The sequence below is a fragment of the Penicillium taxi genome (genome assembly GCF_028828555.1).
Source record: "Penicillium taxi strain IBT 34144 chromosome Unknown utg000006l_segment0_segment0, whole genome shotgun sequence".
NCBI classification, from domain to species: Eukaryota; Fungi; Ascomycota; class Eurotiomycetes; order Eurotiales; family Aspergillaceae; genus Penicillium; species Penicillium taxi.
In genome coordinates this window covers 2266940-2293313 of record NW_026643208.1, presented here as the reverse complement: position 1 = coordinate 2293313, position 26374 = coordinate 2266940, and the positions used below count along the sequence as shown (strand labels likewise).

The 26374-nt window shown below is 44.3% G+C and overlaps 8 protein-coding genes across 8 annotated transcripts; 5 read left to right on the top strand and 3 right to left on the bottom strand.

The window, feature by feature from the left end:
- Window positions 1-605: 605 nt before the first annotated feature.
- On the top strand, window positions 606-1700 carry N7495_009941 (metallophosphatase domain-containing protein; the record flags this gene model as incomplete). Its single annotated transcript, XM_057212592.1, has 1 exon — window positions 606-1700. One exon carries the CDS (start codon window positions 606-608, stop codon window positions 1698-1700), a length of 1095 nt encoding a protein of 364 aa, XP_057059455.1.
- A 1175-nt stretch (window positions 1701-2875) lies between these two features.
- Window positions 2876-3868, bottom strand: N7495_009940 (fungal specific transcription factor domain-containing protein; the record flags this gene model as incomplete). The annotated part of the gene is made up of 1 exon (XM_057212591.1): window positions 2876-3868. The coding sequence occupies one exon, from the start codon at window positions 3866-3868 to the stop codon at window positions 2876-2878; it is 993 nt and encodes a 330-aa protein (XP_057059454.1).
- Window positions 3869-5960: 2092 nt separating this feature from the next.
- On the top strand, window positions 5961-7405 carry N7495_009939 (Winged helix-turn-helix transcription repressor DNA-binding; the record flags this gene model as incomplete). The annotated part of the gene is made up of 6 exons (XM_057212590.1): window positions 5961-6101; window positions 6157-6283; window positions 6342-6465; window positions 6531-6985; window positions 7039-7139; window positions 7196-7405. 6 exons carry the CDS (start codon window positions 5961-5963, stop codon window positions 7403-7405), a joined length of 1158 nt encoding a protein of 385 aa, XP_057059453.1.
- A 5113-nt stretch (window positions 7406-12518) lies between these two features.
- N7495_009938 (uncharacterized protein) lies at window positions 12519-12980 on the top strand (the record flags this gene model as incomplete). Its single annotated transcript, XM_057212589.1, has 1 exon — window positions 12519-12980. One exon carries the CDS (start codon window positions 12519-12521, stop codon window positions 12978-12980), a length of 462 nt encoding a protein of 153 aa, XP_057059452.1.
- Window positions 12981-13848: 868 nt separating this feature from the next.
- Window positions 13849-14431, bottom strand: N7495_009937 (WW domain protein; the record flags this gene model as incomplete). The annotated part of the gene is made up of 2 exons (XM_057212588.1): window positions 13849-13928; window positions 13987-14431. The coding sequence occupies 2 exons, from the start codon at window positions 14429-14431 to the stop codon at window positions 13849-13851; spliced, it is 525 nt and encodes a 174-aa protein (XP_057059451.1).
- A 1226-nt stretch (window positions 14432-15657) lies between these two features.
- Window positions 15658-17989, bottom strand: N7495_009936 (uncharacterized protein; the record flags this gene model as incomplete). The annotated part of the gene is made up of 5 exons (XM_057212587.1): window positions 15658-15718; window positions 15769-15955; window positions 16013-17132; window positions 17181-17923; window positions 17986-17989. The coding sequence occupies 5 exons, from the start codon at window positions 17987-17989 to the stop codon at window positions 15658-15660; spliced, it is 2115 nt and encodes a 704-aa protein (XP_057059450.1).
- A 2758-nt stretch (window positions 17990-20747) lies between these two features.
- Window positions 20748-23777, top strand: N7495_009935 (aromatic acid exporter family protein; the record flags this gene model as incomplete). Its single annotated transcript, XM_057212586.1, has 3 exons — window positions 20748-21061; window positions 21119-22811; window positions 22896-23777. The coding sequence occupies 3 exons, from the start codon at window positions 20748-20750 to the stop codon at window positions 23775-23777; spliced, it is 2889 nt and encodes a 962-aa protein (XP_057059449.1).
- A 1436-nt stretch (window positions 23778-25213) lies between these two features.
- N7495_009934 (uncharacterized protein) lies at window positions 25214-25528 on the top strand (the record flags this gene model as incomplete). Its single annotated transcript, XM_057212585.1, has 1 exon — window positions 25214-25528. One exon carries the CDS (start codon window positions 25214-25216, stop codon window positions 25526-25528), a length of 315 nt encoding a protein of 104 aa, XP_057059448.1.
- Window positions 25529-26374: the final 846 nt, after the last annotated feature.

The following is a 26374-nucleotide window of genomic DNA, read 5'->3' as shown; positions in this document are numbered from 1 at the left end:
ATAGTTGGATTCAAAAAGAGATGTGATTTCAACCACAAATTCTCGAGGAATCAAGTTGAGTATGGAGTGGGAAGTTCAAGATCGGGATTTTTTTTTCTCTCTCATGGACCAAGTGGCCGGTTGATTGGACGAATGGAACGTAGCAAGGTGTATTTCCGCAAGCAGCCTAAATCGAGGAAGCACTGAAGGATGGACGCATCAAGTACAAAGTGTTATGATTTCGAGTGATCCTGTGTAGGGCAATGGGGCATGCAAAGGAAGAAGGATATGATGGTGGAAGGATGATGGCTGAATAGATGGTGAGATTCAGAGATTGCGAGTGTCGATGGCTGGTAGGATAGCCTGTTTTTAACTTTTTATAGTCTACCACTGTTTTTATACTTGTGTATTACTTCGACTTGTCTTCGTATCTCAAGTATATTTCATTCAAGTATTATCTTCAAATGACTGAAGAATAGCTTCTTATTGTCAGAATTATGTTTCTGATCTTAATTGAGATGGAGACTAAAAGGCCTCGACCGCATCCTGATGTCACCGCTTCTCTTCCTCCCCGCTCACCTCAATCTCTCTAGAGAGTCTTAGGATCTTAAGATCTGACAATCACAATGTCTGGGCCTTTTAATCGCCGCCCCCTTCCAGATTACTTCATCACTTCTCCACTCGTCGCCCTTCTTTATCCACTTCATCAGATTTTATTGCGCCTTCGGGGATCTCCCCGACTTGCACCTCCAAACTCCGCCATCCGTGTTGTCTGCATCTCCGACACCCACACTCAAAGATGGCCCGATGTACCAGATGGAGACCTTCTCATACATGCTGGGGATCTTGCCAATGACGGCTCCGTTCGAGAAATCCAAGCTACCGTCGATTGGTTACAATCTCTGCCGCATCAACACAAGGTCGTGATCTGCGGAAACCACGATAGCTACTTCGATCCACGCTCACGCTGCGAAGAAGATCGCGATGGGCCTGCAATTGCATCGAATCTATCAGCATCTACCTGTTCATTACACTCTCTAGACGATGTCAGCGCTACGTCGCGCATCAATTGGGGCGACATTCACTACTTGCAACATTCCTCTGTGAAGCTTGAGTTTCCTGCGACATTAGACCCGTCCTCTACAACCCCTCTGGTCTCTCGTTCGCGCTCCCTCACAATCTACGGTGCGCCACAAATCCCAGCCATCGTACCCTTTGGCCCGGAACACGCTTTCGCATACCCGCCAGAACAGGATGCTTGGTCTTGTACAATACCCCTAGATACAGACATCCTCATAACACACACTCCACCACAAGCTCACCTCGACCTATCCCCTATCTATTCGACAGGTTGTCCCAATCTCCTCGCGGAAACATGGCGTGTCCGCCCGCTCCTGCACGTGTTTGGACATGTCCACGAATCAGCGGGCCGAGAACCCGTGTTCTGGGATGATGCCCAACGAGCTTGGGAACGTCTCTGTGCCTCACGTCGCCCCCGCGCAAAATACAATCGCATTGTTGCCCTAGCTGGGCTGATACGCGATCTATTAGATCCAGCAGGTTGGGCTGATGCCGCCCGAGTGCTGGTGTATGGTGTGCTCGGTGTCATCTGGTCGCAGGTTTGGGGAGGCGAGGGTGGCGGTAGTTGGATGGTCAATGCGGCTGCCATGTATCGGGACAGCGGGCGCCTGGGAAATGCGCCTCAAGTCATTGTTCTATGATTTTTGTATCATTTGAGCGCGCGGAGCGTTTCAATTCCGAAAAGCTTTCAGATGTTCAATTAAATTTCATTTATGTATTGAGTGATACAGCATGAAAAGAGAGATTTTCACCACCTCGATGATGATACGTAGTGACAAAATCCTAAGTGAATGGTCCCATGACTGATTCAAGTTGATACGATAGATCATCTTCATGAAACATCGAAGACTCCCTGCCGTTAGAGATTAGCCACGACCTTGTGATGTGCGAGATCGTTCCCCCTGTAGAGGCGAGACTTGTGTACATAGATTGGATAAATATCAGCTTTTTTGTACTCACAATTCAGTGATAACCTTGGAATGTCCCTTTTTGCAGTTTTTTTCCCTCTTTCTCTTTTGCTTTCTTATGCATCCATATATCCATGGACATTGGATACCTTGAAACCAGTCTTTCTCGCACTCCGTAGATGGTATATACTATTGAAGCCCATGTGTTCAGGGTTTTCCGGGTTAAATGGATCAGAGGGGACTTGAAGATAAGCCTCCAAAGCTATATTTTCCGAACAGTAGGTCACATGACCTCATGACAAGCAGTTACTTCCTAGCATCTGTCTATTTTTCGAGTTCATTATTAACAAAATGTCCTCATCTCTTTTATCACCATAGTCGGGTGCTGATATTCATAGTATTCTATCGCCGTATATATATCATACGTTGTGTTTCATTTCTCTCCAAGGCGCTACTCCTACTTTATCCAGCTCATTTCTGCCTTTGGATAAGGTGGGTTCAACATGGTCACCTGGGAAGCTTTGATAAACCGTCGAATTTGGCAGTTTCTGTGTGTGTTGAGCTACTGGTCGCTCACTATCCTGGCATGGCTGGACCAAAATACCGTGCAAGGAAACACAGGTAGAATGGAGAAGATGCATGAGGAGAAAGAGTTTTGGATATAAATAAAGAATAGGAATATTTTGGGATATATATAGCAGGGGAAATTGGCATTAAATATAGAGTCACGAGGAAAATTCAATGAAATGTACATGTGCCAAGGTTCAGTTAGAGGTGAAGTGAGGTAGAGGTTGAAGAAAAGGAGAATAGAGAGGTAGAGAGAAAGACGAGATAAAAGGAAAGAGTGAGCAGTGACAGTTGGTAAATTGATAATCTTTGTAAAATGTAATTAGTGTAGCTTTGTATGACTAGTACATCGACGAGAAAGAATTATCCAAGCCGGCAAACAAGGCATCCCAATCAACTGTAACCGGGCCTGAATTCTCATCAAATGCTCGCCAGAGGTCGTCCAGAGCTGGTAATGTAGCGTCGATCGACAAATCGTCAGAGTTCACGCTTGGCAAGAATGTCGTACTTGAGCTTGTAAGTCTTAAGTTAGCGGGGTCTGAAATTTCCATTGATTGATTTTCTGAAGTAGAAGTTCTGTGGCGATTCAGAACTGTCTTGAAAGATTCCAGAAGTTTCCCTGCAAAGGGAGATTTGTCCTTCACTCCCTCCAGTACTGCAAATGCCTGGAATATCTCAGCATCATCACCTTCCTTTTTCTGATGCGGACTTCTTCCACAGTATTCGAGAAGAAGCGCAATGATAGCCACGCAAAGGCAGTGCAGAATACCGGAGAACTTCAAACGTGCTTGTACGAATGGAATCATCTCCGAGGAAAGTTGCCGTTCCGTTCGTAATACCAGCCTAGCCGCCTCCATACAAGCATTCCGAGAGTACTCATATGTAGGGTCCTTAATGGCACGGGAGAGACATGGCAAGTGAAGTCTGCATCTGTGGGTGTGAAGCATGAAGTTGATGATGTACCGTTGCATAATAACCCCAGTAGATCTATCTGGATTGACTTTCTTCAATTCTTCTAAATCCAAGTCCAATGAGAAGAAAGACGGAAGGCTTGCAGCAAATTCACAGACTTTTACGTCAATTTGCTTCGTATGTTCAAAGTTTGGGGCTAGGTCAGACATTGAAAAGATCTCACTGTCCGTCATTTCTCGGCAGAACTCGCCTAGTCGAATTCGTTGTAGACAGTATGACATTGATGTTGGTTGAGAAAGTGGCTTGCCAACAATCATTCCATCAATGAGATCCTCGTCATTGGCGTTCACAGGCTTGTTAGTCATCATCTGGGATGGCATGATAGAATATGTGCCTTTCTGTGGGCCGGCCAATTGCGACATTTGCCTATTAAATATGGGTCAGTATCTTTCAAAGTTGAGAAGGGGAATTTTTCATATGGTTTACCAATCAGTCGCTACGATGTACCACCAGACCCTCCTGTATATTTCTGCTTTTGCTGAGGACGGGGAAGGCACATTGAGGTAGGCATTACTTGGATGATCAATTCGATGCAGAGATAGTTCTCTGGCTACAGAGATGGCAAGAGCGACGAGGTGACGAGCCTGAGATGCGATTCCCTCGAGATTAATGACCACAAATATCAATATTACCAGTGCCTGCACATCCTCTATAGACTTTCCATTTTTGGAGCGGGAGTAGTCAAGAATCTCTAGAGAAGATTTCATCCAGTGTATGGATTGGCCATTTGCCTCTTCGACAGTGGAGAACATCGAATTGTGCATATCGCTTTCAGTCCAGAAAGTTGTGGTGCTGGCGAGGATTGCCAAAAGCAATGAAACGTGCCCAGGTGTTATGGGCTTGCTAGATCTCAAGTTTTGGTAGAGTTCTTCTACCATATTTGGCAGTGAGGGAGGGTGTACCACGTGATGGAGGTAGGTTAGTTCAGCGTTGTACTTTTTCACTATTACTTGCGCTTCCTCATGAAGTGGCAGCCATACCACCTTTTTCACGGGCCCATGTGAGATTGGATTCGTCCTTTGGGCGTGAATGTTGTTCAATGCATGTCGAATGGGACATGTCCTGAATTCGATTTCATACATGATGAGAGAGGCCTATTTTGAGTCAGTGATATGCTTGGAAAGTCTTTACGATTCACAGATATACCGTCGAGCCTGGTGATATGATTTCACCCTCCAGCCAGTCCAAAGCAGCCGCAGATGACTGCCCTTGGTGCATCATAAATGGATGCTCTGGATCTCGAGTCACAGAAGCGACTGAAGCTTCACGAGAAGAAGCTTGTCCCCGGGGACAAGACGTTGTACCATTCCCATTTACCATTTCTTCTAGGATGCTCAGACGAGTCTGCATATCTGCAATAACATTATTGGATACTGGGAACTTTTCCGTTTCATTTTGAGGGGTTGGCAAAGAAGGTGGGTAGAGCTGACAAGGCATACCCCGGCTGCTACAATTGGAGCAAGGGAATTGCCGACTGCACTTGAGCTTCCTCGATCGACAAAAGTGACAGGATACAGGCTGCGAGCGTGCTGACCTGACGCGGCCTGTCTGAACACGATCCATCCTTATGACCTTGGAAGTACACCGGGGTTGAAGTGAGGAAGTGGAAATAACGATAGGAAATGAGTTTGGGGCCATTGGTATTCTGGCCAATGGTATCTCGTCATTTTCGTGGCTTGATCGTGTGGGTCTGTCTTAATGCAGTAACTTCATTTACAACTTTTCCAAAACAAAAACACGTTCACAGTTGTAAGTCAGTTTGAAGCGATAGCGAGATATAGTATTTTGTAGAATATGGATACGTACATAGAAGATCATTCTGCATCTAAAATCTATGAATACCTAGGTAGCTGTTCCTGGAAGGCTCCTCGTCAGTGGTTGTTAAAGTGTGTCTATTTTAATTTAAAAGATATTGACGCGTTATTAATAAATAATCGAATTAGCTTTCATATGACTCGGAAAATATAATGAGATCTATATATAAATTTTGGCAAAACTCTCTCTTACTAGAACTTGGCTGAAAGACAATAGAAAACTGGTGTTCAAATTTTCAAAGAAGTGATTTGTCTGAGAATAAAATTCTATCTCCAATGGGTGTTATCTTACGTGGTAGCTGCAATCCAGAGGTCAAAGAATAAAATATTACAATTTTGAAATATAGCCCTGAACTACTCTTCGCTGACGCAAACTCCAGCCATATATATGCTGAGTCATCATAATGGCTTGCGCATCAATCCAATTAAATGTCAGCGATTCCGCGGATGTCCCGTGGCTCCATGGAAGCTCCGCGGTCTTTGAAACAAATGAATCAATTAAGAAGATTCCATTATATAAAAGCGGACATCTTCTCGTTGTTAAAAATCAATTCAGCTCATCCTCACATTTCTCACTATATCAACTTTCACCTTGGAAATATTCCCATCACCTTAACTGCATTTTTGAGACAGTATCATCATGGATCCTATCATTGCTCAAATTCAAGGCTTGGCCAAGAACTCCGATGAGATTGGTCGACTGAATATCGTCAAGACTCTTCAAAGGCTCCAAGTCGAGATACAAAGTCCAAAAGACACCCTTTTCGGTCTTGCAGGCGCGGTTCGTAGACTTGAACTCCCCTTCATTTATTCTGGTGTTGACGATTGAGCGGCAGGGCGTGACCATAGCGATGCTTCGCGTTAGTGCTGATTTGGGACTCCTCCGTCTTCTTGCTAAGAGCAATAGTCCCTTGACTGTTGACGAAATTGCAGTGTCGACAGGAGCTTCTCCTCAGCTCCTGGGTGAGAGTTCTTGAGCCCATGAAATTGAGGCTGAATGCTAACGGGAAAACGCTTACAGAGAGAATCCTGCGCTATTTGGCATCAGCAGAAATGATCAAGAAAGTTGAAGCCAATAAATATGCTGCTATCCTCTTAACCCACATCTTGGCCGATCCCAAGGGCGAGGGTATGATCTATCACGCGTAAGTCTAAAAATATTTCTGCTCCTGGTGGATCATGTGAATAGAAGAGCTAACGAAATTGAAAGATTTGACACCCATGGGCCCGTCATACAAGCCATGCCAGACTTTTTCGCAGAAAACAGCTACCAGGATGTCACTGTTAACACCAACACCCCTTTCCAGAAAGCTCACAATACCAAGCTTACATCCTTCGAGTGGCTCAAGCAGCATCCAGACCACTTCATTCGTCTGCAAGCGGTCATGACGGCTATGAAAGGATCGGAATGGACAGATGGATTCAGTCTCATTCACGATGAAGCTCAGAAAGCTCCTTCCGCTGCCCCACAGCCTCTGGAAAAGCCTTTCTTTGTCGATGTTGGTGGCGGTCATGGTCATCAGTGCATTGAGCTCGGAAAGAGATATCCTAACCTATTAGGACGTCTTGTTCTCCAGGACCTGCCTGAGGTAGTGGATAGTCTTGCCCCAATTGAAGGTGTCAAGACAGAAGGCAATGACTTCTTCCAGAAACAGCCCATCAATGGTTCGTGTCCCTTGTACCTGATAAATATTTCGCCGAGCTAATTTATAACCCAGGTGCCAAGTTCTACTATTTGCGCAGAATCATGCATGACTGGCCTGATCTGGAGGCCGCAAAGATTCTCCGGAATATTGCCTCGGCCATGGGCACTGACTCTGTAAGCTTTTCAACCTGTGTTTTGATGTCTGCTCAGGAACTCTAACAAAAGTGCAGAGAATCTTGATTGACGAAACCGTGCTGCCTGAAACTGGGGCCCACTTGCAATCAACAATGGCCGACATTGCTATGATGACATTTGGTGGTAAAGAGCGCACCGAGAGTCAGTGGAGCGCGCTTGCGGAAATTTCGGGTTTGAAGATTGAGCAGATCCACACTTACATCGCCTCGACCTACACCGCTATTCTGGTTTTGGCACCCCAGTGATCATGCACTAGCGGGTACCAAGAGGGATATATTTTAACGTCTTAGTTTTGTATTTCGCAACTGGTTATTGAGAATTTCATTTAGTTTCAATCGAATGATAGTATGAGTATCTACAGCGTAATGAGGACCTTTGCACGCACATTATACAATGATCAGATATATGTGAAGTTCGATATCTTCTTCTCCTTATTATCCATTTTTGAGTTGGTGCCTAGTTTACCTGGCACATGCCCGTTGATTGAGCCCTGGATGCTAATGAAGCCTTCTTTCAGGTTAAAGCACCGGGCACGGTATTGATGAGACCCGCCATCTTAGAAGATATAGTGTTAGCCGCATGCTTCCAAGGTTTATACCGGAACCCAGAAGTATATGTCGGTACACCGTTAAGTATAGCAATGTTGGTGAGAGGCTAACGCTCACTTCTAACACCTATTACAGGTTGCTCTTTCCGCCCCTATAATACCTTTGTGTTCTCTTGAAGCGGTTATAAAATCTGGTCTTTCATTCATGGTGAGGACTAGCTATTTATCCTGCAAGTTGCTCTTCTGTCTGAGACGAATGTGTTCCATCGTCTAAGACAGAATGGTCGGTAAAGACGGGACATCACAGTTATATGTATACTGTTCAAGGTTGTCGTTTGTGATGCACTCTGAACAGGGATTCGTGATGTGTCGTTTTTCCGATATCCCAACAGTATAGAAGCTCAATGAAGTATTCGAAGTTTTTTGTTTTCTTTTTACCGATGGCTTTTCGTAGTCCACGGAACCTGTGAACCTTCAGGCTGACATTGTTTATCATTATTCGTAAGATGCATCTAGTCGGCTTGCTAATGGGGAGGTTTTAAATAGTAAAGTTGGTAGCATAAAGCAGTGACAGTGTTAAGAGTCTCAATTTGAATATCTTACAGGAGACTGCCCATGTGATGCCAAATTGATATATATATATATATATATGCATGTAGCTCAGATGCAAGTAAAGAAGAAGAAGAGTGAGTTAGGAACTTGAGAATACAACTGACTTCAAAGTTGTATATTGAGGTTTAGTGTTTGTAGCAAGTAGACGTGTTGGCCGCATAAAAAGACGTACATACTGCGAGCGAAGATAAGAGTGGACACTGATGTGAGCGTTGCAAATAAACCCTAACAAAAATAGATAGAGCAACTTTCCAACGTTACCAAAAAAGCTCCAGACATGAAAAAGATGTAAAATTAAGAAAATAGACGTATAATTGATTTGTTCGAACGCCTTCGAATTTTGGTGATGATATTCGATTCAAGGCGCTGCCAAGAGCTTCCCCGGATTAGATCGCGTGAGATCGACAGGGCCAAGCAATTCGCCCTATAAGTGGATTCCCCTTATCGCTAGACCCACTTTTCATCTCTCCCCTGGCTCATGCACTGGTTTCATAGCCTCTGATTGGCCTCAATAAGTGACTTCTAGTGTAGCCTATAAAGGTATTATCCTGGGACGTTTCTCTCTCTTTCTTCCCTTTTCCCTTCTCTCTTCTCTCCCTATCAACTGCAATGATGACGATCTTTGTGTACATGCTAATCTTTGATTCCAAATGCCTTAGCATATGGAATATGACAAGCACAACTTTCACTGAGCAGTATGCTTCTCAACTTTGTTCTTCAAGCAGATTCATTCTACTACCCTGTCTTCTCCCAATCTTCCTTCTTCCTTATTTCATTTTGTTTTGATTCTCCACACGATTGTTACATCAGATCATCAATCCTCGGACTCGTGATCAAATCAAATTGATCTCTCCCTCCATTCCTTTTATTTCATTCACAATATTTCTTGTTCCCCCTATCTGTCCTCCTTCCTTAGTTTCAACTGGAATAATGATGATCTCTCTAGATCTGACGGCAAATGCCTTGTCTATACATAGTCCAAGGCATGTATAATATGACGATCAAGAGGTTCGCTGAGCAGAGCTGCATCTTATCATTTCTTTTCACAAATTTTCTGCTGTTGTCTATTTCTCACCTCATCTCTAATTTTCTGATACTGCTTTCTAAAATGAAGTCAGATAATTACATTCACTTCCACAACATGAGTGACTTCTCGCACCATTTATTTTCCTTCAGTTTTGAAGACCCTTCACTTCATCATTTCTTTCTACATCAACTGCGAATCAATGATGAATATCCCTCTTGAATCTTTTCGTTTAACCTGGCTGTAGCAGGAGAAGGGTCAGTATGACGACTTGGATCTGAATAGCAAGGGTCAGTTCTTGCTCCACTTCATCTTCTTACCCTGCATTCATGATGATTACTTCTCTGTAGAGCTGATTGATCTCAGCTTGCTGCAGGGTAGAGGTCAATATGAAGATGAGATTTCTGATTGACCTCCTGTGCGGGCAGAGGTTGAACAAGATGAAAATGAGCTTTCCTGAAATGGCTTTCCTGTTCTCTTTTCTCATTGTCTTGAACTTCACCTGCTAATTCCATGCAAATAGGACCATTTGCAGAGCAAAGCACACGTTATAAAGTCAATTATATAGGCCAGTACTCTTACCACTTTTTATTTCACTTGGCAATACTACAATCATGATGACCATATCTCTGTAGATCATCTGATTGGTTCTCGCTATCGGCAGAGCAGAGGTCAATATGAAGATGAGGTTTCTGATTGATCAGCCTGTCGGTAGGTCAGAGCTAATGTGACGATTGAGAACTATGATCTGAATTATTTCTCAGCCTTTCTTCTGCCTGTTTTATCTTTCTTATTTCACCTGCTAATGAGATACGTCAGATCAATCCATATGTGCCTCACAGTGTGCGCCAACTCAACTCTCTCTGCAGCATTAGCAAACATGTCCCTACCTTCCGTTTTTTTTTTTTTTTTGCAAACCCCTCTATGCAATCTCACTCCCCTTCTCACCAAAGATGCGTACCATTATTATTCTCTCTCCTTTTCTCATGACCTCTGAGGGGCATTGGAGAATTTATACCCCGTTGAATTCTATTTCAATATGAATCATGGTGTTGTCATTTGGCATCCTATTCAACTCACGTTTTCATCAGTTTTTATCATGATGCTGATTCAATCTTTCAAGCCTTACATTTTAGCTTTTTTTGTACGACAATCTCTATACTATCATCGTCCGAGGGTAGCATTAAACAACCTTGTTTACCTACGTGAGCAGTCTCATGCTTGCCCTTCGTTTTCCCAGATAGCCAAATCATGTCTTGGGTATTGAATCTATCCTTTCCATCATTCATCTCGATACTAATGATGGCGCTTGTCAGATTCACAGCAATTTTGGCATCGCCAATTTTCCTCTACTCCTCCCTCCTTTCCTATCCTTACCTCAATTTTGCTCTAATTGAATAACTATACGAGGCAAAAACCCACAGAAAAGCAGCTGTTGGAAATGATGATGAACAAGTACATTCAGAGTATGATATACCCATGATTTCAAAATATTGTCTGATCCATTTGCTGCTGCTGGGTTTCTTGTTTTTGCCCTTCCCCTCTCTTTGGAATTTTCAATTTTCACCCCTGTTAAATAGGTTATTCGGGTGCACTAGACTTTCCCATCATCCACAAAATTTTCAACTCCAAACCGTACTACTCATTTCCCCGCTCTATCTTCGTTGTTCTGAAGGCAAGTGGTGATTTGAGTATTCAATGCAATTTCTCTATGCTTCTTTATCTCATTCACGATCCAATCCGATGGCAATATCGCCTTATGGCATTCATGGATATTGTGTCTGTCTATCGCGGAGAATCACGCAGGCTTATAGCACCTCGAAATGATAGAAGTTATCTTTTATGATATACCCTTGACTACAAACCACCATACACCATTCAAATGAACTAATAGAAACAAGGTTCCAAAAATTTAGAAAGCAATCAGTCGTACCTCAAATCTGGGGCTGAACTCAGGAGACAAGGCTTTATAGACTGGAGACTTATAGAACTTGTATGATAGTTTTATTTTACTGGGAGCCGATCTTGAACCCTCACTATGATATAGAAACATAATAGTATCGCCTTCGTTCAACAACAGAACTATTCAATAGCCATGTTCTTATTATTTTATTCCTGGCACTAATTATGAGAATAAAGGAAAGTGTATATATTGTCAAGCTGATTTAACCGTCTACTGTAGACCCAAAGGTTATCGTTAAGCCGCTTTTGAAAATGATTGTAATATCGGAATCTTTACGCCTTAAATATTGGTTAAAGCCCATTTCAGTACGAATATAAGTTGGGAATGATTGATTTGGCCCATATCATCATTAGAACCTGAAGCGGAAGCTATCCAGCCATTCCAGTCGGTCATCGAGACTTTAACCCAGCCGGAACCCAGCTGGAACAAGATGAAGCTAAGGCAGCAGCTCAGAGTAATCGCTTTAAAATCAAATACGAGGTAAAATAACTGTGATTGTATAGGAAAATGGCTGTGCTATGGGCTTCAAGAAATGATCATCAACTAATATCTGCTAGTATGACTTTGAAAGTCTTAGTAAGGACAAATGAAAACCTATAGACCTACTGAAATTAGGATGTATGTACATGTTTTACTGCTATAAGCCGAAATACCCGTGGACTTTTTTCTAATTTTGTTGATAGACAATTTTGTTCTACATTGCACCATTATGTGTGATCAAAGAGATAATTTGGAATGTTTTGTTCAGTATCTAGTTGATCATCACCAAGAATTCTCGGAAGTTCGATCTAAAAGTGGTTATACTCCGCTCACCCTTGCCTTTATGCTTCACCGGGTTGCCTTTGCTTAGATTCTGATTACTGTAGGGCGAATCTGGCCACTCGTAACAACAAGGAAAACAAACAATCTTCTCTATTATTGTCTCGTTATACTTGAAGATGGCCCTTACGTAGAAAGGGAAGACGTGATAAGCCTATCAATCTCCTAGATAAGCAACTCCTTTCGATGATGCTGTCGAGCATGCTGGAAAGAGCTCAAGAACGCACTTTGCTCGCTGGCTAGGTTCACTATCATCTTCATTCACCAAGAAGTCTAATGAGATAGTAGCTACAGGCCTTAATCTAGCTAGCTCCATAAACCAAAAGCTCTTAGATTTCTTCGATGGGTCAGGAAACACTATAACTCATCAAATCGTTAAGCAAGTACTTCCTTATGTGCTGGAACAAATCCTTCATCACCGTCATCATTGAGTGTACCACGAATCCGCAATGGGTATCACGCTTCTTGAGATGGCCGTGGATGAATGGGTCAACTGAATGGGTCAACAGAATCACTTCCCGTCCACCATTTGCTCCTAATCTACTACTTCAAAACGCCAATGTAGTTGATTGTGAGCAAGATATTTCCTTCCGGGCAAGAGCACAGAAGCAGAAAAAGACACTCTGGCCCGAATTTGCCAGGAACGAGTTAAAAGCGAACTGTAAAGAGAAGGAAAGACTTGTGAGACTTTTTGAGGCGGATGAGATCACAAAGAGATTGGTAGCGACGAGTCCGTCGTCCGGAATTATCAGCCAAAGGAGAGAACTTGCTTGCAGACCTTCTTCGGATCAGATCAACGAGCTTGCCAGGTTGATCCAGCAGGATTCCTTTGGTCAGGCGCGTGTCTGTTGGTAAGTGCAGACCGTAACAGTACTACTAACGGATGACTAGGCGACTAGGGAGACTGGGTGGATTCATCTCCATCTCGTAGATTGGTGCTGGAATCATGCAGAATGAAGCATGATCCAGGTTGATCTATTAGCTAGCAAAAAGAGAATAAGACATATTTCTAAAACCTTCAACATCATCATTTATATCAGTATACCCAGGTATACAAGAGAGCATCATCTTTGATAGATGATCCGACAATTATTCAGTTCCTCAGATTACAGTGGCGACCGCATTCGCCTTCATGATACGCTATCCTAGATACGAGTAGCTTGTAAATAATCCGTCTTGTAGCTGACTATGTACTATCAGAAGGTTGAGATACCAGTATTACCGCGACGCTTTATAAGCCCGGCTAAATTTTTGTGTTTCACTTACCAAACTATACAGTATGCCGTTGTCTACCCCGTTCGGGTTTACAGGGAATTGTAAATGACAACTGCTTGATAACAAAGTCCTCTTGGAAGAGGGAGTAGACCTGATATCAGGTAGTATTTTGATATCGAGTTGATTTCAAAGAAGGTTCATCATCTCTGTAGGCGATGATTCAAGTCTAAGTATCTATCAGACACGGACGTTGAAATTTGAAGGTTGAAGGTGGCAAGAGCAAGAAGAAGATTTCGCATAGCAAAGCAGCGAAGAAGAGTGAATTTGAGACAGTTCATTCAGGCTGATAATCGCTTGATGTCAAATCCCAGATCAAGATAAATGCGAATAAAAGAAGCAAAATGGTATGCAGGGAGCAATGCATCAAAATATAAAAGCCCTAACCGAATCTAATACCAAGCCGAAGCCGCATCACGGCGAAATAAAACAAGCCAGTGGAATAAACGAATTACCAACCGCCGTCATCCTCATATTGATCCTCACGACCCTCCTCATAAGCGCGACGCTCATCATCTTCTTGATTCTCATCTGTACGCGGCCATTAGTAAGAAGAAACCTCACATATAAATCTCAGTAGTGATCTCACCAATCTCATGCTCGATAAAAGCACCACCAATAGCACCAACAGCCAAAGCACCAGCACCAACAGCGAGGTATTTGCCCGTATTAGACTTTTCCTCTTGCTGTTGGGGATAATCGTAGCCACCACGTTGGTCGTAAGCTCCGGGTGGGGGAGGACCAGGTGGGGGTGCATAGTAGCCACCTTGAACAGGAGGAGGGGGAGCACCGCGATCGCCGTAGTACGGGTCCGAAGGCGGAGGGCCGCCGAAAGGCGGTTCCCATTGTGTACGACCTGTAGCTTCTTCGATCCAGAAAACGCGGCGCATGTTCGGCTCCCATTCTTGAACCCAGCCCTGAGGAAGTGGGGGTGGAGGGCCCGGAGGTGGTCGTGGAGCGTTATATGGTGCGTTGTAACCTCCTGGGGGACCTGGTGGCGGGCGGCCGTATGGATCGCCTTGGTAGTAAGCCATTGTGTGGTATGTTTTCTTTGGGAGGGGAAAGGAGGTTCGAGGATGGAGGGTATGTGGACGGGTTGAAGGAATTTATAAAGGGAAGTAGAAATAGGGGAGGGGGAAGGAAGGAAGACAACGCTGGCTTTATGGGGTTGGTACAGGTAATAACACGATAACAACAATCAACTCCACTTGTGTTATTCCGCTGAAAACCGAACCTACGTTGAGCTAGAAAACGAATGGAAACCAAGGGAATATTCCCCACTGTGTTGTAAGTGGGGACAGAGTGTCATTTGCCCTGACAGCTCTGTATAGCCTAAATATAACAGAGTAAGTATAACTACTGGGTAAATTATATGTATATCCTATTGCTTCATGTCACACTCAGTGCAGAGTGATTACATTTCTAGATTCTATGGAGGTAAATTATGAGCCCCTGACCCCTATACGCTCAACATGAGACGTAATGCGAAGGGTATGTTGATCAGGAGGTAGCTTCAATCATGGAGATGGAGTGTGTGACCGAGGCTGAGCACCGGTTACATTGCATACTTTTAGAGGATAGAACAGCAAACAATGGAAGTCAGGCGAATGAGGCCTTGGAACTGGTTTCGAAATAGTGCTGCCTGTTCCTCAAAATCTGTTGAGTTGTAGTCGGAGTTGACCGATCGGACATACCGCACCAGAGCCACCGGTGTTACTATAGTCTAAATGTCATGTAGGCAGTGCTAGTCTACAGGGTAGAGATGGTGATGCTCCAATTCCCCCTCCACGCAAGGAAGTTGAGAGACTCAAAGCGCCACAGTGTGGCGTTGATATGGCTTAGAGGGACACAGCCACTTGGGAAAATACACGTGGCATATTCTAGGCCTAGTCTAGATAACGGTCCTTACGAAATAACACGTTCATGTGGGTTTGAGGGAAATAAAAAGGGGTCTGGCCTCCCTGATCAAATCCCGGAAATATGGTATGATTCAATAGCTCATAGACATCTCCAGTAGAATGAAGATAACTTGGGCTATCACTTTTCAACGTATAAAGATATGGTAAAACAACTGATACTGCGTATTAAGAAGGTACGAACGGGCTCGTCACGAATAGTCTCATCGGGGTCCTGAAAGCTTTGAGAGCAAGAATTCAACGAATCTATTTAATTATTAGTGCATCTCACAGGGATAATAATGAACAAGCTGTACCTGAGGATTACGTATGCCGATAGCAGTATTTCGTCATAGCAGCACTCACTATCCAGATCCTGCCAGGGCGCTGGTCTCGGAGCTGTTGGGGTAGAAAAATGCAGCCAATCTGTGATGTATTAGCGGAATTCACATGGGGGGTCCGAAGAATAAACTGACGCGATAATCACGTAGGCCGCAATCAAAAGTGCACCTTCAAGGTAATTACTGCGGCCATCGAGGACAAGGAAGTTCACTACAAAAGCAGTGACGAAGAGGCAGATTGTTTCGAAGAGGGTAAAGTACAAGGACATATCCTTGTCCATGCACCAACCAATGATAACAACCAGAGGAGTGACAAAGATGGCTGTAAGATGTTAGCACCGTGCAAGATAAAAAACAGGGGTATCAAAGAACAAGTTACCAATTTGAATACTACTGCCCACGGAAACACCAATAGCCAGATCCATCTTGTTCTTGGCAGCCACACTGACAGCAGTGACGTGCTCGGCAGCGTTGCCGACAATGGGAAGAATGATCAAACCGATAAATGCCTCGCTGACAGACGAGTCTGCGATCATTTCAGGAATAGCATCGACCAAGAACTCGGCACAGACTGCGACGAGAGCCGTTGACACCAAGAGCAGGACAATAGCCGCAGTGCGAGACATGTCAGGAACCGGTTCCGGGTCGACTGCATCGGGGGCCACGACATCATTGACACCAGGTGTACGAACGGCACCACGGGCAAATGTCACGGCACTGCCTGGGAGAGGTCGGCGATTAGTGGCAGCAGGCAAAGATGCACTACGGTACATAGAGGGACGTGAGACAGCTCCAGCAGGAGGGTTGGAGGGCGACTGTGAGCTAAAAACAGTATTGGCCAGGATGGAAGGAACGACTGGGAATCGTCGGCGTTGACCCTCAGTCTCGTTAGAACTCTCGGCTCCTGCAAAAACATCGGCCATGAGCTGTGTTTCTGTGGGTTCGGTGGACTCGAGCTTGGCATTGTCCTTGCGCGAGCGGCGTTTTCTACGCTCACGCTTCGTGGCCTGTTCACTTTCAGCAGTAGCCGTCCGGCTCATGGGCATTCCAAAGTCACGCGACCTGAATCCAGCAGTAGGAGGATGGGTATCATCGTCGGCATCATACTTTATCTCATCGACAAATTCAATGGCAGATGATGCATTATCGTTGTTGCTGCTGCCGCCAATAGAGTTGACAACGGAGGCCTGGTTTTCATTGGCGATCATGGGCTTCTGGACAGAGAGATTTGACGTGGTACACTTGGAGCTTGAGCTCGACTTGCGGCGTTTGCGATGTCTCATGGCCCGCTTAATTCGCTTGGCCGTGGACCAGGACGTAGTCGTGTCAACGGATTCATCACTGGAGCTGCTTGAAGAGTCGGAAGAGCTGTTCAGGAATTCGGCGAGAACACCGGGATGTGATTCTTCGTCAATAATGCGCTGAGGGATGCTGGCGTAGAGGTAGGAGTGGGACTTGAGCTGGAAGACGATGTACAAAACGTATACAAGGAGCAGTACCTAAGAAGTGTCAGTATTAATACGAGAAATAATGAGCAGGTAACTCACCACACTAGTACCACGGCTGACTTTGAGAGTCTCACGGTCCGCATTCTCGCTGTTGGACCACGAGGCGTGGAAGGCGGTGGGCAGCAAGAGACTCGTCACGCTCAGACTAAGTAAGCAGGCGCTCATCTGGGTGACAGTAGCATTGTAGATCTGTTCCTGGAAGCGAAGACCACCGAACAGAAACGCCATACCCAGAATGAGCAGCAAGTTGGCCAGGATTGAACCTAGCAGGGAGGCTTGCACGATCCGGATCTCGTTCTTGACCAGTGCGATAATAAAAATGATCAACTCTACGGCATTACCAAAAGTGACATTGATCAAAGCACCAATAGTATCACCTAGACGACAGGCGACACTCTCGGTAGCATGGCTGAGTAACCCGGCCAAGGGGATGATGGCTACGGCGTTCATGGCGAAGATGATGGCCGGGCTGAGGCCGACTGCCTTGACGGCAATACCGACTGGCACGAAGACGAGCAGTATGTTTACCCAACTGTGGAAAATTGCATCCTTAGTATGGAGACCGAAGCGCTTGGAGCCATTTCGCATGCGAAGGAGCATAGGTTGTTTTGATTTCTCTTCATTGTCGGGTTCCACCTTGGGGGAACCCTCACCTGGTGGATTCACTTCAACATCTTGAGTTTCAGGAATCGGGCGAGAGGCCAGATTTGAAGGTGTTGTCGAAGTTTGTAGTTTTTGAGGAGATGATGATGCGTGAGCTTTCGCCCACGAGTGAATACGGTCTGGACATCATAGGTGGGTCAGTTGAGTTGTGGAGATCAAGGGTCTGGAGATGAATACTTACGCATGTATTTCAGGAACAAAAACGTGGCAGATGTGCCTTGAGAGAATGAAAAGATAGACTGTCTAAAGAAGACGCCTTCTAAGGTTACGATGAGTGAGATTGATTAGGGGCGACACAGGAAAGTATTTATCTTAGAGCTTGGCAAATCCTTGGCTTTCGTTGGAACAAAAATAGTGGAAACAAACAAAAAGCGGGAGATCAGCTTATTCAGCCAATGATTGATCTTTCGTCTCATCATTTCATTCTTTCATGATGTCACTTCAATTACGACTACGAAACTCCGACTTCGAGACTCAGTATGGATTACTCCCTATAGGGCCATACTTTACGCCTCACTTTTCAGGATCCACCTCCGAATTCCAATCCTGATTGGGATAGTTATCCCCAACCATAGACCGTTGTTCCACCAAGTACAGAATACAGAGCAAAGAGAATATACGGGCCAGTCAATCATACGATCATCTTCGTTCTCACTTCGGTTTATTTTATGAGCTTTATTCCCGAATATTTCTCGGAATCAGTCCGAGTCAGCTATCTCAAAGATGTGGAGCGTTGACTAGTGCGCCAAGTACGCTAAGTACATTTACAAAGAAAACGTTTACACAAAAGGTGCTCTGCATTATGTACGCTGACGATGTTGGACACATCTAAAACGCTACATGATGTCATGTATACTGAATACCACTTTGTCCATATGTACGCTGTACTCCGTACCTTGGTCGAACAATTGCCATTTTGCCATGTCTATTACTCCGTAGCTAAAAAAATGAATCTGGCCCCACTTATTGTGGCTGTGGTTGAGTTTCATCGCCACTGATCTCTTTTCGTCACTAACGAGGCGAGAAATCAAGAGCAGCAAGAGCATGATGAATATGCATAAGTTATGAATATACTAACCGATGTTTTATGGTGCTAGTGATAATGAGTCACGGAATGTGGAATATGAGACCATTCGAAGACATACATTCACCTGCCAGCGGATGAAAGATTGACAACACGAAGTGCGGAATACCTCTGATCTGCGAAGAAGTTTGAAACTACAACAAGAGGGACCTAAGTCGTAATCATGTTAGATACCGAAAAAAACGAATGGTCAAGTTTAAATTACTGCTTGAATCAGCTGTATATTCAAGTATTAGTTACTTTTTGAAAGCACGTGACAAGGCCAATCGAAATAAATGATTGATTGGTCTAGTAACTGATCATTATCTAGGATATGAGAATCCTGAACCAATTCAAACTAAACAGACATAATGAATTGGTCTGACATAGTGCGGGATCGACGATCAACTTCTATTTACTGCTGTGGGAACCAGGGAATTTATTCAAATTGATTCGGCCCCTATCCTCTCTTCTGCGAAGGTCGATATTATTGAAGAGTTTATATCTTCTTCTAAGCTCGCTCCGAGTCGCTCGGTGAATGACTTAGAAATATCTTATTCAATATTTGGATCCTGATATTGGATGGAAAACTCTTCGCCACGCCTTAGAAAGGGGATACGCTCGCTGTATTGACCTCCGGAGACCTATTTTAGAGAGGACTTAATAGGCCTGTTTAGCATGGGCTCAGTAGTATGTCTATTGGACTTGGGAGCAATAGGATCCTGTACTCGGGTATGATGAGAGCTACGTAACCTCTGTCGCCCATCGAAGAATCTGGGTGGGGGAACAATGGGATCCAATCTATATCCGAACCCAATAACAGCGAGCTCCTGGCTGGACGTTTTGGTGTAGTTTTTATGGCTCTACGACGGGACCCTATGTACTCTGGGGGAAAGAATGGGACTCTATTATAAGGGTGCGATACTATGGTCGAATTATTTCTGCTGTAAAGAGTATTATAAAACTGTATTAGAAGGATGAGAGAGTTAATTTAAAATGTATATAGGACAACGCTCTCGCCTATAAGGCTAAAGATATACAGAGTAAAGGATGAGCTCTGTGGGCACAGAATTATTCCTACTGTACGGCCTGCCTTTTCTGCTGACTTAAACTCGATGGAGAAGTTGTAGGCGTAGATGGAAGGTTTGAAAGGCACTATCTTTGTGGATACTGCATTAATGGTCAGCTTCGCGAAGCTGTTTAGGAATGGAACGCAGAGCAGATAAATCAGATGGGAGTTAGATGGCGAGTGGAGGGTATACTATATTCTAAAGAACTGTATCTAAACTGTTCGGGATATCTCTAGTTAGAACTTAGTGAAGTTGTTACTTTTACCAATCTTTTATTACATAAAAATATATTGAAAAGGCTATTTAAATACAAAGAGCGGTATTTAAAAAGTGGCAGAAATTAGTCTCCGTAATCCGTCGGCAATTGCCTCGGCACGGTTCTCATCGAACCACAACCCGATAACCTGATTCGTCTGGACATTTCTCTGCTCACGGATATGAACTATTCCGTCTCCTTGATCTAGCTCATTATCTCAGAAAATATCAATTCTTATTCCTTTGAAGGTTCTCTGTGTAGACACATTTCTGCTGCAACAGAATTATACGTATGTTCCAAAGCGGGTGGCGTGATAGCCGTTCAGGTTCTTCAGGATGACAATTCATGAGCAGCCCTCGCGGCCAGGGTTCATTAGGTAAATCAAAGAGGAATTAAGGTCAGTAATATGAGCTTCTAACAACGTACATAGTCGTCTGAACCCAACCTACTGGTGGCCAATGCTAGAGTTGGATAGGCACACTATGATGATGATGCTAAAAGGTTCCCTGGCGCCTACAATTACTATTGCCATGCACGTTTAACTGTCAAATGATATGGGCGCATCTTTACTGACAAGATGTAGATACCAGAGCGATGCTATCTCAAGCATCACCACGACGATTGGCTACTTGTCGGCTCTAATTTCAGTTCTATCCCAGGCATTATTGCCTCGCGCGAAGTTCATGAAGATTATGTTCTTCGATTTACTTGCAACATGTGTATCTGCGTCTCTGTGCTGTCTCACGATATTATGTGCTATCAAAGCGAGGGAACACGGTCTACCTCCCAACGCCACTGAAAGCGAGCGCAATGGCTTCAGCAGCAATGCCTGCGCTGTCTCCGCGGTATGGCTTATTTTGATTATCTGGTACGAAAATACACTTTTTCAAATGAACATTGGAAGATTGTGCTGACTGAAAGGCAGGGTATCCAACTACTTTCGGGCACTTAAGCCTCCAGAGTTGACAGACCCCATGGTCGCGTTCTCGATCTTTGCTGGTATCACCATTACACGTGCAGGCACTTTCACAACACTAACAGAAGGCCTTCAATTCGTTGAAAAGCTGTTGAAAGGTTTCATGATCGGATTTGCGATTGCGACAGCTGTTTCCCTTTTTATCTATCCCGTTACCAGCAGAGGCAACGTGTTCCACGACATCAGAGACTACGCGACGTCTATTGACGATGTCCTCGACTCGCAGATATCGTTCGCTGAAGGCGATGCAATGAATGAGATATTCACAGGAAGAGGGTTTCTCCATCGGACACGGACTGCAATGAGCAGTCGGGATGGTGGTCCATCGGAGCGCGATAAAATGATGGCCAAGCAGAACCGCCTGAAGGCTACCATGGCCAAGCTCAACGGCCTACATGCTAAACTACATGCGGACCTTGTGTATTCCAAGGATGAGATTGCATGGGGTAAGTTGTCAGCAAAAGATCTCAGCAATATCACGACTCTGCTTCGGACCCTTCTGCTTCCACTTGCGGGAATGTCGATGCTACCAGAGATTTTGCAGTCAATAGTGAAGAGCGAGGGCGTTCGTGATGATGACTTGGATGATCTCGACGATGTCAACGAGGAAGCCTTGAAACAGTCTGAGATCCGAAAGGTCGGGGATACCCATCTTTCACGGCTCGTTGACGCTTCTGTGCTCGTTAAAGTCGGACTGCAATATTTCTTGCTCAAAACGGAGCTCATCAAGGCCAAGAATCTGGAAAAGAAAAGGAAGGTGGATAGCGAAGTCGCCGCTGGAGATGAAGAGGCTAGGGGCGAATCTCTAAGCCCTCTCCAAGCGGACTTTGTGACGCGATTTGAACAGGAGCTCCACAGCTACTACTCTCGAAGGAAGTACTTACCCAAAGCATTGGCATCTCTTGAGGCATTCTCGACCAATGAGAAAGCTGCGGCTGGCTCTAGTGGATCTGAAGCTCGAACCTTCGCTGTCGATAATGATGTGCGACAGGAGTTCTTCCTTATTCTGTACATGGGGCATCTGCAAGACACCCTGTTGAATGCGACCCTGCAGCTGGTCAAATTTGCCGAGAGTAAAGTTACCGACGGCACTATGAAACGGGGTCGATTAATCTTCCCTAAACAAACATCTTTACGGGAGTGGTTCTCGTTGAGTTCAAGTTCGGGCTCAGAGAAGAAGGGGAAGAATGACACCAAGAGACAATCAGATACAAGACAGTCATCCCATGTGGATCTTTCAGTAGAACAGCACATTAAACCTTCCACGGGGTTACCTGATCCGGATCATCTTCCACCTGAAAATATCTTTGAGAGGAGTAGCACAGTTCTCAGGACCATCTCTCATGTTCTCAAATCTGATCAGAGCATCTTTGGATTCCGTGTAGCTGCTGCTTCATTCTGTATTGCTATTTTGGCTTTCCTTCATCAAACACAAAACTTCTTCATCGCACAACGAGGTATCTGGGCCTTGATCGTCGTCATCATTGGCATGAACCCAACAAGTGGGCAGTCTCTGTTTGGCTTTGCGACACGTATACTTGCCACGGTCTTTTCAATGGTTCTCAGTCTTATCGTTTGGTATATTGTCGACGGAAAGACGGCTGGTGTCATCATCTTCCTATACATCGGCAACGTTTTCGAGGTATGAACCAGATAATTCTCAAAATTACCTAGGTATTCACTGCTAAGCATTCAACAGTACTATTTCTACGTCAAATATCCACAGTATTTTGGGGCAAGTGTCATCTCCATTGTTACCTTCAATGTGATCATAGGCTACTCGCTACAAGTCCGCAAAATTGGCGTGTACGAAGCGGAATCCAATGGCCAAGCCTACTACCCAATCTACGTATTCGGGCCAATCAAACTCCTATGTGTGGTCATAGGTTGTGCGATATCCTTCTTCTGGGTGTTATTCCCCTTCCCGATAACCGCCAAGTTCAAGCTCCGCCAGCTCCTCGGCAGCAGCCTCTTTGTCCTAGCAAAATTCTACAGCGCCATGCACGCAACCATCCAGCTCTGGCTTTCTAATGACCTTGGTAGCACACAAGACCTGCATTCACCAGCCTACCAACTCCAAACCTCCCGCCGCAAGATCCTCAAGCAGGAAATGATGCTCCTCACCGCTCTTCGCATGCACAGCCACTTCACGACATTCGAGCCTCCCATCGGCGGAAAATTCCCAAAACAAATATATGACAGTATGATCGGCGAAGTCCAACGAAGTCTGTGGAGTATGTCACTGATGGCACACACGACACAAAGCCTAGAAGGACTCTCGGCTGGAAAGGAGAATGCAAGTCAAGAGACCGAAGACCAAGACCACTGGAAGGAGAAACTTGCAGACATAGCATTGAAATCTGTGGATTTCAACTCTCACAAAATCACCTCACTACTCTGCCATCTCTCAGCCGCGATAGCAAACGGCCAGCCTTTACCTCCCTACCTTTCGACTCCGGACTCGTTCCCTCTCGCGCGGCAGATGAAGAAAATCGATGATGAGCTGTTGAACATTCGACACGTTGCGGACCCTGAGTTCTCGGCTTTCGTCGCACTGGAGGTGTTGAGGTCTGTTATTAGTTTCAGCTTGCAAGATTTGTTAGAGTGAGTTTGAATTCCTTCGGTGCGGATGTCTGGGTACTAACATTGAATAGTAATGCGAGGAAATTGGTTGGTGAGCTGGACTTTGACTTTCATCTCAGACAGAGTCATCGGTATGCCGAGTCGGCGCAACTTTTGCAGAATCAGGAACAGGATTAGCTCTAAGATGACATATCAATCAGAATACAGGATAGAAATAACTAGTTATAATGCACGCCACTTCAAGGGCTTATATAATGATTGAATGTACCTACCTAGATATCTTATCTAAAACTGGTTCGGAAACTTGTATAATGATCGTGGCAGTCTGTACTGATCAAAAATATCGAGTAATCGCGGTAGTTGATGTGATACAAGGGCCGAAAGGGGACGAGGAATACGAGGGGGAAAATCAAACGTGGAACAAAAAAAAAGCAATTCACCGAGTCTGAGCTCGGGTCATAGTCCACGTCTATAATCTATGATTTTGATTGATTGATTGTGAAGTGGGTAGGATAGCGCTGAATCCACTCGATGCCTTTTCCCTCCTGTGGCCGCCGTCCTCCCAACATACTTCACTTCTTCAATTTTTCACACCAAACTTCAACATAACAGTTGAATAATTTTTTTTAGAAAGTATAAGATAGATTCTCTTGAGAGTATCTTCTCTCTCACACTTTTCTGAGCCAAAAATATCGTGTTTTGGCGCTTTGGCGTAGTGTTGATATTGCGTGGTAATACAAATAATGCGTCTGCATAATGCGATTTTACGGCGTTTTAGTTATATTAAAGACTAAAGATCGATTCCAGTATCACGCATTCTTTTCGACGTGCTATTTTTTCTTCCATCCCACCATATTTTCAGTTGGTACACGGACTTGAAGAAAGGTGTAGAATTGTAGACAGGTACTGCAGCATACGCCAAGGGTATTAAACCTGAAAGATATTTACCATTGTCAATTTCAGTATCAACAGTCCATATGTCAACTGTCAAAATTCCCAGCTGGTGAGAAGATATATGACAATACGCATATTCAGGGGAGATGCAACACCTTGCCTTTTTTACGCGCACCTAAAAGCCATAATCGCTACGATATAATTAATTTCTTTCTCCCTAGGATCGCCTTTGTGTTTTAGCTAGATAATGCAAGATTTTCCTTTCATTATCGTAATCTGAGGCAATAAATGGAAGGATTCCAGGTTCGCGCAATCCATGAATGTCTGTCATATTTCAAAACAAAGGCTCTTTATACAGGTTTCATATGAATCTTTTCCTATGCCTTTTTCTTAAGTTCCAGGATCGCCATTATAAAATCTTAGAAATCCCGAGATCAGCTATATAAGAGATCCAGCCTCGACTCCATCCATCTCATCGAACAAAAATCACTCAAAGCTCAACCAGTACTTTCAGCAAGATACCTAGGTACCTGTAACACAATCCAAAGCAAAGATCGAACATTCAAAATGACAGCCAGCAGTCAACCTGAGTTTGCATGGATCATGATCCACTTTGGCCGCGAAACAATACGGAAAACGGACCAAGAGCTCCTCCAACATGCCAAAGAACAGATTAAGACCAAAAATGTATTGATAAGTTTAGTCGACAGAGCGGTTATGGGTCCAACACTCAAAATCAAAGTTTTGGGCACGTTTCATAACCGGTCCTTTCAAGAGCAGCTTGATGAGGCCGGGGCTCAGGTGGATAAGTGGATCGTTGATTTGGAAGGTGAAGGCCTTCCATTTGTTTTTGCAGATATCTTCTTGGCTTGGAGTAATTAGCTCTCTTACTTTGTAAGTTCGCTGTTTATTGACCCGAATCCTTCAGCTAGGCATTGAGGCCAATCTGCCCCAAGCTGCCAAAAAAACAATTTCTCATCAAAGACGACATCTCTCGAGTCAAATGCGTAGCCAACCTTGGAGACTTTATCTTTGATATAGATCTCAGCTTGATGGGAAGCTCTATAAGGGCATTCTGGGCTGTTTGAGTATTGGTGGACGCGAGAACACATCCCTCATAGAGGGAGATAATTGTAGCGGTGTGACCCGTAGCAACCCTGATTTATCATTTTAGAGTAGGGTATATATATAGAGATTACACTTCATCTTCTTGTCTGAAAGATCCTAATAATAGCCTTTCTGGCTTCAGTTGAGTACTGCAGGCGTAAGTGCTGGCCCTTACAGTATGTTCATATAGCTCGTCAAGCTCTTCTCTTCAAAGGAGGTAGGTAAATAGAGCTAAAAAGATCAACCATCCCCTTATGTATCGATTTTCTAACTAGTATTACTATGTGTAGATATAGTTTCCAAGTCAATATCTTAGAAGACTTCTGCTAAGTGTCTAAATTCCTTATGGATTTGTCAATACCAGATCAAAGTGGGGCGTCGGTCCAATCCGACGCTGTTGACTTTGATTGGTTCGACAGCATCGAGTGGGGCGGATCACAGTAAAGTCAAGTTAAATTGAAACACATCTTACAACTTACATAAACGTACCTAAAATCAGTTACAGCTGTAAACCGTTAAGACTAGTCATCAAGTCCACTGACATGATTATACCCGGGTTAATATTATTAGGGGGTTTAAATCCTTAAGATATGGTAACAGCGTACAAAGAGACAGAAATTT